This window comes from Haliotis asinina, chromosome 9 (assembly GCF_037392515.1).
Source record: "Haliotis asinina isolate JCU_RB_2024 chromosome 9, JCU_Hal_asi_v2, whole genome shotgun sequence".
NCBI classification, from domain to species: Eukaryota; Metazoa; Mollusca; class Gastropoda; order Lepetellida; family Haliotidae; genus Haliotis; species Haliotis asinina.
Window position 1 is genome coordinate 62,031,052 of NC_090288.1, and position 18,676 is coordinate 62,049,727.

At 39.8% G+C, this 18,676-nt stretch overlaps 2 protein-coding genes across 2 annotated transcripts in view; one reads left to right on the plus strand and one right to left on the minus strand.

Moving 5' to 3' along the window:
• Nucleotides 1–754: 754 nt before the first annotated feature.
• LOC137296036 (uncharacterized) lies at nucleotides 755–12,241 on the minus strand. The gene is made up of 2 exons (XM_067827676.1): nucleotides 12,117–12,241; nucleotides 755–2,633 (listed from the first exon to the last, which is right to left on the minus strand). The coding sequence occupies exon 2, from the start codon at nucleotides 2,614–2,616 to the stop codon at nucleotides 1,336–1,338; it is 1,281 nt and encodes a 426-aa protein (XP_067683777.1). The 5' UTR covers nucleotides 2,617–2,633; nucleotides 12,117–12,241; the 3' UTR covers nucleotides 755–1,335.
• A 46-nt stretch (nucleotides 12,242–12,287) lies between these two features.
• Nucleotides 12,288–18,676, plus strand: part of LOC137296892 (uncharacterized) — a 31,340-nt gene continuing 24,951 nt past the window's right edge. Inside the window, exon 1 of the mRNA XM_067828778.1 lies at nucleotides 12,288–12,341. The gene's annotated coding sequence lies outside the window, so the exon portion shown is untranslated. The remainder of the gene's footprint in view (nucleotides 12,342–18,676) is intronic.

An 18,676-nucleotide genomic window follows, 5' to 3' on the forward strand; every position in this document is an offset into this window, starting at 1 on the left:
AATGGAGCTGAAATAGAACATTGAAGCTGTTGCTCTGAGTTGGGTTGGAGTCATTTCTGTGGTCAGCTTAATTCCTGGAAAATAGTCTACAAAAAGCTGTACGTAACTTTTCCTTCGCATGTCAACAAAACATGAAATTAATGTCACAGCTCTTGATGACAGATTCCATTTCAATAACCAATTATATACATTCAGGATGATTTTGCCCCGGAATTATACTGGTTAAAACTATAGAGGAGGTTTGAGTGAAGAATGTGATATTTGATGGTTGCAGTCTACCTTTTCAGCAAAATCAGAAATTCCTTTTGAGAAATATTCACAAATTATTGTCAAATTCAAGTGACATGTAGCATTTGCCAATGCTTTTAAGCATATATGGTTGATGTTAACAGATACACAACATACCTATTCTAAACTGTCAATCATCTTTCAACTGCACAGTTAACCAACACCTTCATGGTACCTGTCCGCAGATCAAAGGGGGACAACTCTGTTACATAACAATATCCTACATTACCTTACCACCTGACGAACATGTATATATCACGCATATTTCGAGCCATATACAGATTATTATCATTAATTTGTTTAAATGTAACATACAGTGAATTGAATATGTCTATGTTGTCAATACATAACATGCACAGTGACTAATAATTGACTATTGTTTCACGCAAGTTAGCAGAAATTGAATGCAGTGTCACCGTTTCTAGATTCTAGGAATTTAACAACGCCCTGCCAAATATATCTTTCCTTTTTTGCGAATATGTTTTGCCTAGTATACCAAACCTAGAAAGCAAAACTAGAAAGTGTTCTCTTTTTGCAAATGTCTGTGCAACCCCTTTTATGACAGCAAAACATACTTGGTCAATTATCATTAAGGAAGGGTTCTCTTAATTATGTCAAATATGTAATTCAAATTTTTTTCTTCTTACAATAACCTCTGACAACTATGCCCCTTGCATAACCTTCCCTGTGTCTGTGTCTAACATTATTTGGTGATCGGGATTGCCATTTTTACTAGCGTGACTTACAAAAACAAGCTGTATGTAAATGTACAATACACACAAATACAATTAAATAGAACACTGTGTAGGTCAGTTAGCTGCTTACAACGTATCTTTAAGTATGTTTCAAAGTGGACCAACAAACATACAATAATAATTGTAGTAATACTCTGCTATGCATTTAAAAACAAAGGCAATATTCCAAAATTTGCAAAAAATTAATTAAGGTATATAATCAAACAAGAAATGCTGCAGAAAAGTCAAACATTTTTTCTCTCAAGAGTTTGCCTATCAAAAGCAAAAGTATTCATAAGCGATGTTTAGCTGATCATCTTCTTCTCTTGCGTATTACAACTTTACACTCCGACTGGGGCTCAACTTCGTAAGCGCCAACCTCAGTGCCGCTCCCTCCTAGCCATGAACTTGGGATTTCAGCATCTTCCTCAAGGTAGGGGTTGCCCTGGGCACAACCGGTGACACCTGAGGTGGGGCTGGCAATCCCCATCCCATCACTGGACACCCCCAAGGTGGGACTAGGACCTGTATCACTGCTTGGTTTCGACAGAGCTTTAGACAACTGTGGGTACTGATCGGACTTACGATGCGGCCCCCTAGATGCTGCGGTCTCCATTGCCTTCTCCAACGAAAGTCTAAAATTGGCACGGGCTTGTTGCAGTTTCTGGCGGGAAACGCAAGGAGCACTGTTTTCTTTGGTTTTCCGGATTTGTTTTGGATTTGTACAAGACTTTGAGTCCAATCTAATACGCTTTTGTGCTGAGGGGCCACCTATGTTTGTCAGCGGAATGCCAACGTATGTGTTGCTCGGTTTATTTTCTGAAGCTGACAGAACTCCTGCCCCTAGAACATTTGTAGTCATTGTGTCCGCTGGCATGACCTTTGACATGACCTGATGCTGACCTCCATGAGGTCCTGACTGGGCCAAGGCTACCCCATCAAACTGTCTCTGTGTATGGTCAAACCCATGTCTGTTACTGTCCAGTGACACAACCCTTTTCTGTGGTACATCACTCATCTTACGAGGACTTGGAATAAAATGACACTTGTAAGGACTCCTTGAAACTGCTGTTTTGTATGGACTGGTGCTGGCGGCCAGACCTCTCTTGCCTGGACTCAGTATCCTTAGTGGACTCTTTAAGGGACTCTTGAAAAGTCCTTCAAGCAAACCGACATCAACATCAGTATCTATACTGAAAAGATTTTCCTCAAAGTTTTCGATGAAGTTCTTGTCCCAGTCATCCAGCAGTGGCAGGTCATGACTGTTGGGTCTGGGAGAAGTGAGGTCATCGATCACAGATGCCATCATTGCGATCTTTGATGGACTTGGCTGCACATGGTTGGATGTGTACATTGGTGGTTGCAGTTGTGGTTGCGTCTGTGGGTGTGGTAGTGGTTGCATTAAGTGGGCGTAACTGGAAGGTCCGGTGGCCGGGGGAGAGAAGTAACCACTGTCAAAGGATGTCTCACTCTCCAGACTCTGGCGTTTCGGCGTGTTGTCTGTGCAGTAGACATGTTGTGGTGGTGTGATGGAGGATGTGGAATCGGTCCCAAAGTCTGTGATGCTATCCACGCTGTCAGGGACATACAGCATTGTTCTACACCCGCGCTCTGTAACAAAAAAAGGTCACCATTTAACATGTCATCTGCAACAACTCCAGCACTTATCAAGGATCTTTGACTATGTGCCCTTGGCGGCATATTGGTAAAGAATTAATAATCTAGTATCTTGCTCACAATTTCATCTTTTTGAAAGTTCATATTTTCCTGGATGAATTTGCACACTGCACTTGGTACAACAATGTCAAATTTACCATTAAATCCACTTCTTCTTTCTTGGGCCTATTATCACTGACACATAAGTCACATCTAGAAAGCCTCAACAGTATAATATTTTACTGGTACACCACTTTGGGGAAATGCAGAAATTGACATATTATTTTGTCTCAGACTATCACTGCAGCATTGTTTGGACTAGGCAAGATGTTGTAATGGCAAAGTTGTGTGTCATGTAATGACTACCAGCTACTGTATGTTCTGTTAACTACCTCGGGGAGGCTATTCTGTGTGTGACTGGACACGATCTGTGTGGTTATTAAGTGAGAGAGTTTAGTTTTACGACTCACTCAGCAATATGGCGGCGGTCTGGAAATAATAGAGTCTGGACCAGGCAATCCAGTGGTCAACAACATGAGCATCGATCTGCGCAATTGAGAACCAATGACATGTGTCAACCAAGTCAGCGAGTCTGACCACCCGATCCTGCTAGTTGCCTGTTACGACAAGCATAGTCATCTTTTATGGCAAGCATGGGTTGCTGAAGGCCTATTCTACCCCGGGACCTTCACGGGTTGGTTTTCAAAAGTACTATTAGTAAAAAAGTAAACTTTTGAGGTAAGAAGTTATCAGAAAGCATCAAATAATCATAACGTTTGGTTTGATGGGGAATCATGTCAATAGGAGTTTCAAGAAATGAAATAAAAAATGTTGAAAGACTCATGAAAACTGATCCTTTACAAGGAATGGAAGGGTCCCCTAAACTTTAAACATTGTAATCACTGAATACACCATGCTTAAGTTGTCAAATGTAACACATATCACATTTAAGATTGCACTTTCTCAGTTAAGTACAGATTCCTGTATTTTTTGGGCTGTCCTGTCCAGGATTTGAACCCACGCTATCATAGCCAGACACTTAATTGCCAGTATACACAGCTTTTGGAGCAGTGCAATTCTCTCTTATCAGAGAGGGACACAAGTACGTGATCTTGACTACAAGTGGTCTAACTTCCATTTCAGTGGAAGTCGTGGAGGCTGAGTGGGGTAGATTTTGGAGTCTGCATAATCAAAGTGAATGAGTGGAACCATTTCATTTCATTTGAATGGTTGGCTGGAGAACAATGTTATCCTGGATCTTCAGCTTTTTAACGCATGCCATCAGATAAACCAATACTTCACAAACATTATCTAATGATGTTTTCAATGGGAGGCAGGGTCAAAATACCCCACGTAACATGTGCCATGGAGAGGGAAATACTGAAATGGCACAGTTGAAAATTGTCCTCAGTGCCCTTATGGCATGCCCACTTTTTTGTTTGGAATCAAGTTACCTTTGAGCATTTAATCCCCTAAACAATAATTTATTTTCAAGATTGAATAATACCATACGTATCTAAATGTTCGTAAACCCCTCTCTTTATTCAACAATAAATTCAAAATGATCATCACCATTGTCATTTATTCAAAATACCTGTTGGTACACTTGATTTCTGAAAGGCATAGGTAAGATATTTACCTCAGGCTCCCTTACAAGAAAAAACCCAATATGATTTCTATCCCTGGTGGCGGTTTTCTGAACAGATGCAGATTGACATCTAACTATCAATCATTTATTGATAAATATCACAGTAGTAATACACAATTGGTGAGTGTTAACACATTAATGCAAGGGTTACTGAAAAAACAGCTTCCAGAACATCATTGACAAAAACCTAACTTTGAATTGTGTTTGAGTAAAATTCAAAATCAATTCTATCACTAAAGTTTATGGTTTATGTATGATATTGGCAATGACACTATTTTAATATTGATAATCTTTCATGTCTTTTCCTATTGCTGATATTTTGGATCATTAACCAACCATTAAAAAACCAACAAAAGTAGTGATAGATATCCAAAAGCAGCATGTATGATGTGGCAGCTCGTTTTATGGATGAATTTAGTAATACTGTACAATATGAAAGATTTCTGACAAAACATATTTTGAACAAGTCTCAAGTCATTTTGTTTGATGACATTAGACAGGTACAATACATAGTGGTCCTGTATAAGTAACAAGGTGTAAGACGTTTTACAAGCAGAATACACATGAACTCTACTCAAGACATGGGTTGAGGGTGTGCATGAACATGAAGCTTGTAAAGCTAATCTGTCGTGCAGTGATAGGTTACGAATAGTTCCATGTGTGACAGAACAATCTTTCATGTGACTACATGTCACACCTTGAGCCAGCCCATCTGTTGGGCATGTCCTGATTCATTCAGGCAACACAGATACACACAATGATACCAGACAACATATGGATTATTACAATAATTCAGTCATTATTTACATCAACTAAATTGCAAAAAACTGATGGCTGCCTGGTCTAATGTTTCTGTGATGCATATCAGACTCAACACCCAACCAAAAAGACTTATTCCATGAAACAATATTTCTGGACTAATAAAGCAAACCAAACGTCCTCGTCCTCATTGTAATTGGTATGCTGTAGATGGTGGTAGTGAGATTGAGTAACTGGAAAAAGGAGTCATCCTGCAGGCCCAAGACTACACTAGTCGCACTCTGATGCTAAAAACAGGAAAGAATGATGCCCATCAGACACAGCCGAGCAGCGCTGTCATCCACAAGAGTTGACTTACACTGTGTTGGCTTAGGCCTTTGATATCAAACTTAACATCTGACCTAGATGAAAGGAGTTATTCCTCATGCTGAAGTCCTGGGTTTGAATCTCAATATGTATGTAATGTGTTTAGCCCATTTTTGGTATTTCCAGCTGTGATATTGCTGGAATATGAAAGATGGTTCTTCACAGGGAACTTCTTTCACAAGTTTTAGGAAGCAGAAACTTGATGCTCATTCCATGCAGCAATGGAGGATGCTGCATGGAGAGAACTCCTTCCAAGAAGGACTTCTGAAGACCAGACACAGGAAACTCACAGTTTAAGATGCCCATGCACCTGACGCACGCAACTCCTGCCAAGAAGGATACACGTGGTGGAAACATGGATCTCATTCTGTGTGGTGGTAGAAGATGCCCATACACCTGACGCAGGTAACTCAAGCCAAGAAGGATACACGAGGTGGAAACATGGATCTCATTCTGTGTGGTGGTAGAAGATGCCCATACACCTGACGCAGGTAACTCAAGCCAAGAAGGATACACGAGGTGGAAACATGGATCTCATTCTGTGTGGTGGTAGAAGATGCCCATACACCTAACGCAGGTAACTCAAGCCAAGAAGGATACACGAGGTGGAAACATGCATCTCATTCTGTGTGGTGGTAGAAGATGCCCATACACCTGACGCAGGTAACTCAAGCCAAGACGGATACACGAGGTGGAAACATGGATCTCATTCTGTATGGTGGTAGAAGATGCCCATACACCTGACGCAGGTAACTCAAGCCAAGAAGGATACACGTGGTGGAAACATGGATCTCATTCTGTGTGGTGGTAGAAGATGCCCATACACCTGACGCAGGTAACTCAAGCCAAGAAGGATACACGAGGTGGAAACATGGATCTCATTCTGTGTGGTGGTAGAAGATGCCCATACACCTGACGCAGGTAACTCAAGCCAAGAAGGATACACGAGGTGGAAACATGGATCTCATTCTGTATGGTGGTAGAAGATGCCCATACACCTGACGCAGGTAACTCAAGCCAAGAAGGATACACGAGGTGGAAACATGCATCTCATTCTGTGTGGTGGTAGAAGATGCCCATACACCTGACGCAGGTAACTCAAGCCAAGAAGGATACACGAGGTGGAAACATGGATCTCATTCTGTATGGTGGTAGAAGATGCCCATACACCTGACGCAGGTAACTCAAGCCAAGAAGGATACACGTGGTGGAAACATGGATCTCATTCTGTATGGTGGTAGAAGATGCCCATACACCTGACGCAGGTAACTCAAGCCAAGAAGGATACACGAGGTGGAAACATGGATCTCATTCTGTATGGTGGTAGAAGATGCCCATACACCTGACGCAGGTAACTCAAGCCAAGAAGGATACACGTGGTAGAAACATGATGGGAAGTAAAACAACACTTCCATGCTAGTTCTGTTAGGCGATCCCTGTCATTTTTTCATAAGCCTGTAAGACAGTATGCAGAAAACAGAAGACAGATTCTTATATGTCTCGTGATGTGATCAAAGCATTACGGTGTATGCAAAATATGCAGCTACTGTATGCATATCACTGTCTCGCACAGAGGTTTCATGCCACTTCCAGCAATATAAGGGACACCAGAAACGGGCTTCAAACATTGCACTGTGGGGAACAGAACCAAGGTCAAAACGAATCAACACTTAACAACTAAGCTAAGACCCAGGCTCTGATCTCTCACTGAAAGCACATCCTTCACGATTCTGAACACCCACTCTATTTGTGCACAAGTAGGTTTCACATTTCAAAATACAATGCCTGCCATTACTTGATTAATATAACACATGCAGGCAAGCATGGGTTGCTGAATACCTATTCTGTCAAGGATCTTCACGCTCCCAAGGATCCAAAATAGACCCAGGAGATGACATAGTGACTTGATTCAGTGTTATGCCAGTCCTGTCTACACTACGTATGAATGAACTTTTCATTATAAACAGACAACAAATTTCTCTCTCCTCCAGTCTTTGCTAACTGATTTTGCAGAAACAGTGTGAAACTGGACAGTGCAGTGTATTTTGTTCTTATTGGTTTGACTTTCTTTTCGACATTTATTAACTTAAATCTACGTTCTTGACAAGTGTGTAATTCTCTTCTGTGGACGAAATTTCAAACAGAAAGAGTGTCTCCGTGACGTAACGTGAGGTATGCCTAAGTTGGACACTGCAGAATTCATGTACATTTCTGAGGGTATATTATCTTTTTCACAGTTTGTCTGAATCTGAAAGAGTGACAACTGTTGTGAAAAATTAAACCTTTCTTTTCACAACCTACTGTCATTTATTCTTTTCACCTGCTTGGTCTAGCTTCCAAGTTACAACTTGTTTGTTTTTATTTTTGATCATCATGATCATTCTGTCAAAACTGCTTGTTGTCATAAAGGCCATAAACCCTTGTAACAAGTTGTGTCATGCACACATGGTAGCACTCTGTCTTGAATGTATACTAGTTTAAGAATAGATGCTTAGGTTTGTTTTCACCAAATTACAACATCAAACTGACATTCTACTGGTATTAAAATATGTATTTGATGATGCCCAACAGGCCTTTGCATGACAGCTTACATCATAGCAATGTTACAACACTACATACTATATTATTGTCACTTCGACTACAATGTTGTTTCCGAGGAAGGAATTGTTATGTCACATGTTATGTCAAGCACAATTCTTTTGATCATCAATCACTTACTATAAGTAAGCAGTACTGATTTTTAACTTGATGAAAACAAATGTAAATAGCATCTTCTATCTTGGAAGTGAGGTAGGGGTTGAGCCATACAATTTATTGTATACTATAGGCTTACACATCGCACACACAAACAAAAAACCTATTTAGCATGAACTGTGGTGTCCGATGGAAACCTGTATATGGTGATGCCATCACCTGACCCTGGGAGCAATTGACGGGGCAACTGTTGTGTCTTTGTTGATGTCAAGAAATGAACAAATTGATGTGTTTGTTATACATTTCACATACAACTATCTGCAAATCACATTACATCATTTCTGCTTCACTGCAGGGCTCTGGCAACAGAGTTACTTAAACTGTCTGTGTTTTGTTGTCGGGCGAAAGAGAAACAGACAGCTTTTGGGCAACTTTTAATTGCTCTGTATTAATTAACAAGATTTATAAGCATGAATTGGGTGTTTTGCTTAAGACTAACCATAAGACTTTCATGTGTCATGGCTAAAAGCAAAAAGAGGACAGAAAACAAAATTATATTCACTTTCAAACAAAATGGGTCTGCAGGTTTCATTCAGGGTCTGTACGTAGATTTTAAGGCCTACAGGTGGCAGTAGACCCTGATGGCCAGCTGACAAATCCAAGTCTTGCAAACACTGCTCTGTTTGCAGATATCTTATACCCAATGTTGAATCTAAGTGACTGGTCAATTGGTGAGTGTCATGCATAAACACCATCCCACCTAAGGACATTGGTCAGTGTCTGGGCGAGATTTTCACAGGATGAACAATCAACACAAGCAAGTCCCTGACATGCAGTCAGCAAACAGAGACAGGTCTCACAATCTTCATGAGATGGTTAATGCTGAAGATCTCTTTGTCCTTTGTCAAATTTCACATAGAAATCTATGTGGATAAGTGGCCAATAAATTTTGCTATCAAAAAGTCTTTATGAATAAAGAAATTTAGACAGCAATTGAGGAAATTTGCAAGACACCCGTCATGTGATTGACAAGAGCCTTAGGTTTCTTTAGAAATACAGATGACACAAATAACATATTATGTCAACTAACCTTCATTTGGCTAGTGTTCCAGTACAATAGTCATTTATACAGGATATTGATTCAAATATTGATACATCAATATGTGCGTGAGTTATTCCTGAAGCCATATAATAGCGCCTGCCACTGCAGATGTACCAGTGTGTGACACAACACCTGGGTGGACGAGTGCCCACACCAGGTGGAACAAGCCCAGCCAGGACTGGGGTTTGGGTTTGGGGTTTAGGATGGGGTAGGCAAACATTGGCCGGTTTTGGTTTGTTTGAGTGGCATTCTACAAGTTGCTGGTACAGAGATGACACAACTTTATGGATGATCAACGTTTTTATTTTAACAATGGTGATGTTTCATTATAGGTTCTTATACCGTTTTCAAACATACATTTTTTTGCATGCGCTGTTAGATACTTGATACATGTATGATATTCTTTTTCAGATTTTTTGAAGACTCCTTGCTGTGTTAGTGATGGAGGGTACAGGAACTATTCACATTCTGACATTGATGCTTTCAACATGGTTGTCAAGGATAAGGTTTCTGTACAAAGAGCTGCTTGGCATTTTAATGTGCGCAAATAACCACATTACCCTATGTGTAGTTCCCCCCCCACACCGGTCATCTTCTACAGAGTACAGAGGTTGGGTGTTATGGACCCTTCAAATCCGGGTGGATTTCGGCATGTCATTTACAGCTCCGTCAAAATGATGGGAAGGTTTTCACCCCGTATGACGTTTGCAAGTTTTCAAGGTTCACACGTCCACTATCACTATCTCACACATCGTATCTTCATTCCAAAAGTCAGAGACATATCCTTACACAGTCAGGTTCTTCCAGATATGTTCCATGCTCCAGTTTTCCAAGTTTTTTTCCAAATCCCCAACATACGACAGATGGCAAGCCAGTAGTTGTTACTTTTCTAGGGCAGTTGTTAAAAACGTGCATCTAGCCAGTACCAGAAATTGAGCAAATTTGTAGGAAGCAAGGCGATCACTGATGAAGATGTCATATCATGTATACATGAACCCCAGGAAAAGCAAAGGGGAAAGAAGACGTCAACAGAGACTAATCCTTGTACAGGGAGGAGTGGCATGAACTTGGATAGCAGGAAATGGAAAAGGCAGCGTGTACTAAAAGATATTGTTGTTGTTGTCGTTGACTTCTCTGACAGTGACACAGATAAAAATGATGATGAAAAGTGCTACACATGTGGAAGATATTCCCCTGCTCAACTAAAACACTACCGGGGAGTAATGTTTGTCAAATGGGCAGAGTCTTCATCCTGTGGACACTAGGTACATTTACACTTCTGACTTCTGCACCATGTGCACTGAAGTCTGTGTTGTCAGGAAACATGCATCTTTTTTTATTGACCCCAACGCACTCACATAGAAGAATACGTTTGTGAGTGAGTGTGTGAACGATTTCATCTTTAATTGAAAATGCTATCAACTTTCCCAAATTGTGACTTAAATTATGCGTTATTGTTGGAAGCTGTTATCAAACATTGTATTATCACATTCTACCAAATGTATTAAATTACTTCTATGAGAAGCTTATATGAATCATTGTGTGGAACGTGTTTTTTAACTGGGAGGCATTCCATGCCAGTGATTTTAGACTCATAACACCACCAGCAAAAAAACCATACAAAATCAATGGATGTTGCAAGCGGTAATGGTTTTGCCAATGCCATGTCATCTGCGCTAATTTGGAAGGAAAGGTGGTAAGAGTTCAGCCCACAACTCCTGACCCTATCAAAAACCATAATTACAAACGGACATGCATGCCTCACCCTAAATATACATTCATAACTAGAACAGGTATATAAATCAATCAATGAACTTATTTTATGTTGGAATATTACTACGGGAAGGCCTCCCTTTTAGTTTTACTGTGTAAAAAGAGGAGGATACGGGCGGAACTCTTTTTCGTTACTAAATAGACGAAAATATCATTTATCACTCAAGGTTAGTAAAATACAAATTTGAAATGATATCAAAGATAAAAATTATATTTTTGCCTTACATCTTCAAAAAGCCCTTACATGGGGATGTATTACAACATAATGTAAACATAGATAAGTAATGGAATTTTTCCAATGTTAATATTTTAGAATGATATTTTGTATTTCAATGGGTAAAAATACCCAAATTCCTGCCCACAGTGATCCCTGGATACGATGTAATCGGGAATGTTTAACATAGGCAGATCTAGAAGGGGGATGGGTTGTAGGGGTGTGCACCCTCCCTCCTACACTTTAGTCGTGAAAGTTTATTACATGACTATATAGAAAATGGGTGAAAATGAAAAGTGCACTGCTTCTTTCTCTTTCACTTGCCCCCTCCCTCTCAAAAAGCCGTATACCGCTCTGCTTAGTCTCTGTTGTGTCTGAACATATTGTGTATATGCATGTAAGGTACTTATCATGTGACTTACAGATACACTTAACATTGTTATTTCCTTATCATTCTGTTGTTTCTTCATTATTGACCCACTGTCACGAGTTATCATATTTATAGGTATATGTCTCTGCTATGCTGAAACTAAGCAGAAGTAAATAAAACGAGTTACTCTGAATGCATCCCATTGATCACAAAATCACCGTGGACATGTGGCTGTTAAAGAGAAATACAACACAAATCTTGGTCCCTTGTAAATGCTGGATCTTGTACAGTAACTCTTGCCTCTGATAAATTGCAATCACTTGTATCAATATATGGCGTTACACACATACGAAGAATATGACAAAACATTTGCCTTCCTGTATAAAATCATGAGACTTGCAGCTAACTAACTTGTTTCTTAAATTCAGCAGTCTATTCTTCGGAATCACGGTACAAAACAAGGTTGCCTTCTGCCACTGTTGGCAGCAGTATGTATTGTATATAATACTTACGCTTGTCTATATGCCACGACGTTAGATGTGCACATATATGTTAAATGGTTGCACAATTTAAGTGGTCGAAATATATCGCCGATCAATCACCATTCACAACTTGGCGCCATGGCTGAACCGGAAGTAACAGTGATTGGCGCGATTTTTCTGCAGTGTAGCCAATGAAATAACGTAGTCTCATTAACTGCTGTCTTGTATGCTACTAAAATTAGATACAGGGAGAAGGTATGTGTTCTATTTGTGTACTTATTTCCTGACAAATAGGCCTTTATTGTCTTTGCTATTGCTCAAACTTTAATGCATGCTAAACTTTAACAAGACTGCTAACTGCCCTGCTCAACAGTTTCCCCCAAAGCATCCCTGGTGCCACGTTATGTGTGTGCAAAATGTAGGCCTAGTCGCTCTTGAAGGCCTATTTTCCCGTCATGGTCGAAGACGAGCAAATTTGATACCATGCCGCCGCTAAAAAGGTCGTATTTTCATCGACTAAATAGATCGGCCACCATTTTAGCTGTGTGTGTATTTATCATAGTGCAGATTTAAATAAAGTTGCGGTCCGAATCGAGCGATCCGTTTCCAATTTGACAGGTTGTGAGTGTAAATAGAACGGCAACGGCGTGGCTGAGCTATGAAATTGACATTTGGTTTCCTGTCCCGATCGATTCGAAGTAAATAATCAATATTAAGCAAATGATGAAATATATAATTTTATTTAACAGACGGTGTATTTCAAATTGAATTCAGTATGTAGTTTGTGTATTTTCAACGTACGGATAATCCACTGAGAGCGCGTTCTGTCTATTGACACATTTGTAAACATAAACTAGATCACGATAACTGGGTCTCGGCAAGGTGCTGTCATTCATTGATTCACACCTGTTTGTGGGGTGAACCAGCAGATTTCCTCATAATTTCACACAACTGACATATGTATTATTCTTTACGCCATTTAACAGACACAAATTTGACATTAGACTCGTCAATCAATGATTCATAAACTGTCTGCTGACTGAAGATTTTAGGTTGTTTGTTTTCTCGCTTAGCTTATCTACATGGCCCTTTTGTCTGAGAAATGTCTGACCTCCATATCAAAAGCAGACCCAGTAACCTCTTCACATATGTATTTATCAGGTCATGATACAAAAAATCCTAAAATATAATGCTGAAGTATCAAATTTAAATTTATGTAACAGTTTACGATGTGAAATAATATATTGAAGAGGATTTTCTAATTGTGCACTTATCCAATGAATGTCAGTTATCTTCATGATAATAGAATCATTTAAAAGCTTCACATGTTCAGACTTAGGTAAATAAATATGTTATGGTCACATTGTGAAATCAGTCGTTCCATGGAAATGACTAAAAGTTTCAGTCATTTAGTGAAATGACGTAGAGGGTCAGCCATTTAGCGTCATTTTGTGCAACAACAATCAATATACTTCAATCATTTCATGAAATTTCACTTGATATCTTTATATACGAAAGTGGATCACAATTTCAACCTCAGTTATTTGAACATTAATTAGTAAAAACTATTGTGGCAGCAACTATTGCACTTTGTCTTTGAAGAATTGACACCTTTTTGTTTGCTGTGTCCAGAGTAGCCCGATCTCACAACATATAGATTTAATGAAATTTCATTAAATGACTGAAGTATATTGATTGTTGCTACACAATATGACGAGAAATGACTGACTCTCATAGTTTCACAAAATGACTGATTTCATAGTCTGACTGCAACATATACATAATTGTGCTCTAATTAGATGTTACATAATGAGGATTGCATTGTTTTGAGGATAAACATTTTCACATGGAGCCTACTCCTGTAAAGTCGCTGAAGCTGAACTGCATTCAAGCATGAAATTGGCTGGTCCCCTCACACAACAGAAAGTCAGACATAAAAGAAAGTTGGGAGTATTTCATAATTGGGTAAAAAGTGACAGTTGGAATGTGTCTTGTTCAATCTGATAAGCCAGGAGAAGGCAATATGAAGGTCTTAACAGATCCTAAATATATGCTCTGTTGAATCACAGCAAGGTGAGTGTAAAATTGGGGTTAATGTTATTTCGGTATTTACAACAAAGTAAAATTTATTTGTAGGTCAACTCTCTGTGAGGGAAGCATTAACTTCTGACAACTCATCCTTAAAACTGACATTCCAGTTGACACATGTGTATGCTATATGTGCCATTTCTGATAGTCCTGACAAAATCACAACTCAACCATCAGCAATGCATAACCTCAGATGTTTGCTGGTCTGAATAGTGAATACTCATGAAAATCGAGTACATTAGGACAAACAAAGTGAATGAACTTATCTTGCTGTACCTTTACAATTTTACAGGATGTGGTTAGAGTAATTTGATTGATAGATTCTGCCCTTGATTGTAAATATTCCTTTGAATTTCATGGTTAAAAAATATATACAGTCAAATATATAGTTTTGCTCTTATGACTTTTGGTGCTGTATTTGCTTAGAGGTAGTGTTATAGCTTTTTGAAACCATACTGTATTATGTATTCAACACCAAGTCACAAATCATCACCATCTGAACAATTGTGTCACCTCCAACAGGCATAACTCACTTTGGACCTGTACAAACCTGCAGTGCTTGCCAGGTTTATTTCTCTTAGACACCTAAAAAAACAAAACAAGTGAAGTTAAATATACCAGTGATGATTTAATCAGTATGCCAAAAGAGACATTTGATCAATTACACAAGACAATGTATTAAAATGCATTTTATCTGTTATCACTTTTGTTGTCTTCAGCATATCAACTGTCACATCTCTTAAGTCAACTATTGTTGCTGTCAGGCGTATGGACTATTAAGCTTTACATTTCGACTAGTGTATCCCGCATGGTGACTACTCTGTCAGGTATATTAACTTGTGTAGCTTGTAATCACACGTCACATGTTGAGTTCACAGCAAGAAACTAATGGTTATGGAAGGGTTAGTCGTGGTTCATTTCATTGAGAGTCAGTATGGCTATGGCTGTACTCATGTCTGTAGTTTACAAGTTATGTTGACTGCTTTACCAAGACTAATATTGTCTCAATGGCATTTAGAGGAAACAGTCTCAGACTTTAATGTGTGATGTCACCATGATTTCTGACGTGTGTATCTGGACTTATGTCTTCATTCCTTTCTTGCCCATGTGCCGTTAGATCTTAGCTCACTCATCAGTCCCTGGTGATGGCGAGTTCTGTCTAAAAGCATTTCTGGCAGCATTGAATCCTGTCGGAGCTATACTTCAAAACATCTTTCATCCTTACATTTAAATGGAAATGTATCATTCCTTGAAAAGGATGAATCCTGTCTGGTATGTTCGTATGTATTCCTTGAAATCAACAAATCCTGTCTGATGTTTCTTGGTGGCAGCAAATCCTGTCTGATATATTTTTGATGACAGAATCTTGTCTGATATATTCTTAGTGGCAGAGAATCCTGTCTGATATATTCTTGGTGGCAGAGATTCCTGTTTGTTACATTCCTGGTGACAGTGAATTGTGTATGACACATTATTGGTAGCTGTGAATCCGGTGTGATATATTTTTGGTGAGTGAATCTTGACTGATGTACTCTTGGTAGCTGCAAATTCTGTCTGTTATATTCTTGGTGGCAGAGAATCTCATTTGATACATTCCTGGTAGCAGTGAATTCTGTCCAATACCTTCTTGGTGGCATTGAATCCTGTCTGATATATTCCTGGTGGCAATGAATATTGTCAGATATTTTCCTAGTGGCAAAGAATCCGGTCTGTTACTTTTTGGTGGCAGTATATCCTGTCATACCTTTTTGTTGGCAATGAACCATGTCAGGTGCCTTCTTAGTGGCAATGAGCCCTGTCTGATACGTTCTTGGTGGTAGTGAATATTGTCAGATACTTTGTTAGTGGCAGTAAATCCCATCAGATACCTTCCTGGTGGCAGTGAATCCGTCTGATACATTCCTGGTGGCAGTGAATCCTGTGTGATACATTCCTGGTGGCAGTGAATCCTGTCTGATACATTCCTTGTGGCAGTTAAATCCTGTGTGATACATTCCTGGTGGCAGTGAATCCTGTGTGATACATTCCTGGTGGCAGTGAATCCTGTCTGATACATTCCTGGTGGCAGTGAATCCTGTGTGATACATTCCTGGTGGCAGTGAATCCTGTGTGATACATTCTTGGTGGCAGTGAATCCTGTCTGATACATTCCTGGTGGCAGTGAAATCCTGTGTGATGCATTCTTTGTGGCAGTGAATCCTGTCTCATACATTCCTTGTGGCAGTTAAATCCTGTCTGATACATTCCTGGTGGCAGTGAATCCTGTCTGATGCATTCCCTGTTGCAGTTAAATCCTGTCTGATACATTCCTGGTGGCAGTGAATCCTGTCTGATACATTCTTGGTGGCAGTGAATCCTGTCTGATACATTCCTGGTGGCAGTGAATCCTGTCTGATACATTCCTTGTGGCAGTTAAATCCTTTCTGATACATTCCTGGTGGCAGTGAATCCTGTCTGATACATTCCTGGTGGCAGTGAATCCTGTCTGATACATTCCTGGTGGCAGTGCATCCTGTCTGATGCATTCTTTGTGGCAGTGAATCCTGTCTGATACATTCCTTGTGGCAGTTAAATCCTGTCTGATACATTCCTGGTGGCAGTGAATCCTGTCTGATACATTCTTGGTGGCAGTGAATCCTGTCTGATACATTCCTGGTGGCAGTGAATCCTGTCTGATACATTCCTTGTGGCAGTTAAATCCTTTCTGATACATTCCTGGTGGCAGTGAATCCTGTCTGATACATTCTTTGTGGCAGTGAATCCTGTCTGATACATTCCTGGTGGCAGTGAATCCTGTCTGATACATTCTTTGTGGCAGTGAATCCTGTCTGATACATTCCTGGTGGCTGTGAATCCTGTCTGATGCATTCTTTGTGGCAGTGAATCCTGTCTGATACATTCCTGGTGGCAGTGAATCCTTGATATATATTTGGTATCACACTAGTAAATCACGCTGGATGATTGATGTCAGTGAATCATGTTTGATTCCTATTATATGACGAGCAAGACTAGAGCAGTACTTCCAGGAATAACGAACATAGCTGCTTTATGCTCTGGATTGTATTGGATTGTCGTACTGCTGTGACTGTGACTGGGCCACTGGTGGACTGCATGAGCATCTGTCAACATCCTGATCCTAGTAGGTTGACTTGAAAAAAGGTAGCCTAGCCAGTGTTACATGGCACCATCACATGGGGAATGTATGTATTCAGACTCTTGAGCAGTGAAATTTCTGTGGAGCATAAGTTACATGTTGAAAATAGATTAGGATTCTATGAATGATTTTTGTCTTTATCCTTCCATAGTATTGTCAATGATCCATGAGTTAAGACAGATTATTTATAGTATGTGTATATTCCCTTTGTTTCTCAGCTACTTCTTGTTGAGGAAACAGTCTCAATCCTTGTAAGAAAAAAGTTTTAGTTTTATCTTAGTTTGTTATTATGTGTAGGTAAAACAATCATTTTGTGTGCATGATACACACCAGTGACATTTCCCAAAACAGTCTATGATGAACATCTATTATCAATCATTGTGCTATAAGTATAACTGAATAGCTGGTCAGTCGTCATTTACGACCATTCACAGGGAAAACTGGCCTCAATAAACCCCAGAACCAATGGTGCACAGCCACAGCTAAAGTGTATTCCCAGTGAACACTTGCACTTGCATTTCATATTTTGTGACACCATGCCCACCTACTCTTAAAGTTACCCGTGTCAAATTAGGGTATAAGAGCTAATCAGCTGTGTTGAGCAGCAGAGCAGAGGGAGAGAGCAATCAGTATGTTACAGATGGAACAGAAACAGGAGCATGTAGCTAGGACCTTGGGATGCTGCAAATCCACCATCCAAAGGCCTATCGCACATCTTCAACAGACTGGTACTAGTAAGTGGCAGTACTGGAGACCGGCCAATGAGTGGTAGACTACCAGTATTTATGACTGTTTCACTTGACTGACCAATACGTTACTGTGACATCATCCAGCGCCAACAGCATTGTACATCCAGTCAGCAGAGAGTGACCGGATGACTCCGCATTCATGGTTTCTGCGCTGATCAACCTTCCAAGGGCATGATGTTGACATGCTAACACTGCCAGATTGAGATGAACTAGGACATTGCCTCACTGGCAGCAGAGAAACTGGCAAAGAGTGAACCTTAGTGATGAAAGCTAGTTCCAGCTCCTTAACTGTCCCCAGTTGAGCACCTTTGGGAATAGGTGGGTCACCATATTTGGAAACTCTGAAATGGGCCAGTGATGAAGAACACTTTGGCAGCTGCCCTACAAAAGGAATGGTGTCGGACAGTGTTTGAAATAACCACTGACTGGAGGTCCAGTGCCCATTGTAATCGTATCGGTGTTTCAAATATTTGCAGGCCCTTGTACTTATAGCCTTCAGTAAGTTATTTGTCTTTTTTAAAAAAAAGTGGAATATTTTCCCAAAATTATTTTCTTTTTTTTTTCTTTATTAGTGTTCTGGAATCATCCATAGTCCATCA

Bases quoted from the DNA above. Each gene is read 5' to 3' on its own strand.
- LOC137296036 (XM_067827676.1), bottom strand. From the start codon at position 2,616: ATGCTGTATGTCCCTGACAGCGTGGATAGCATCACAGACTTTGGGACC.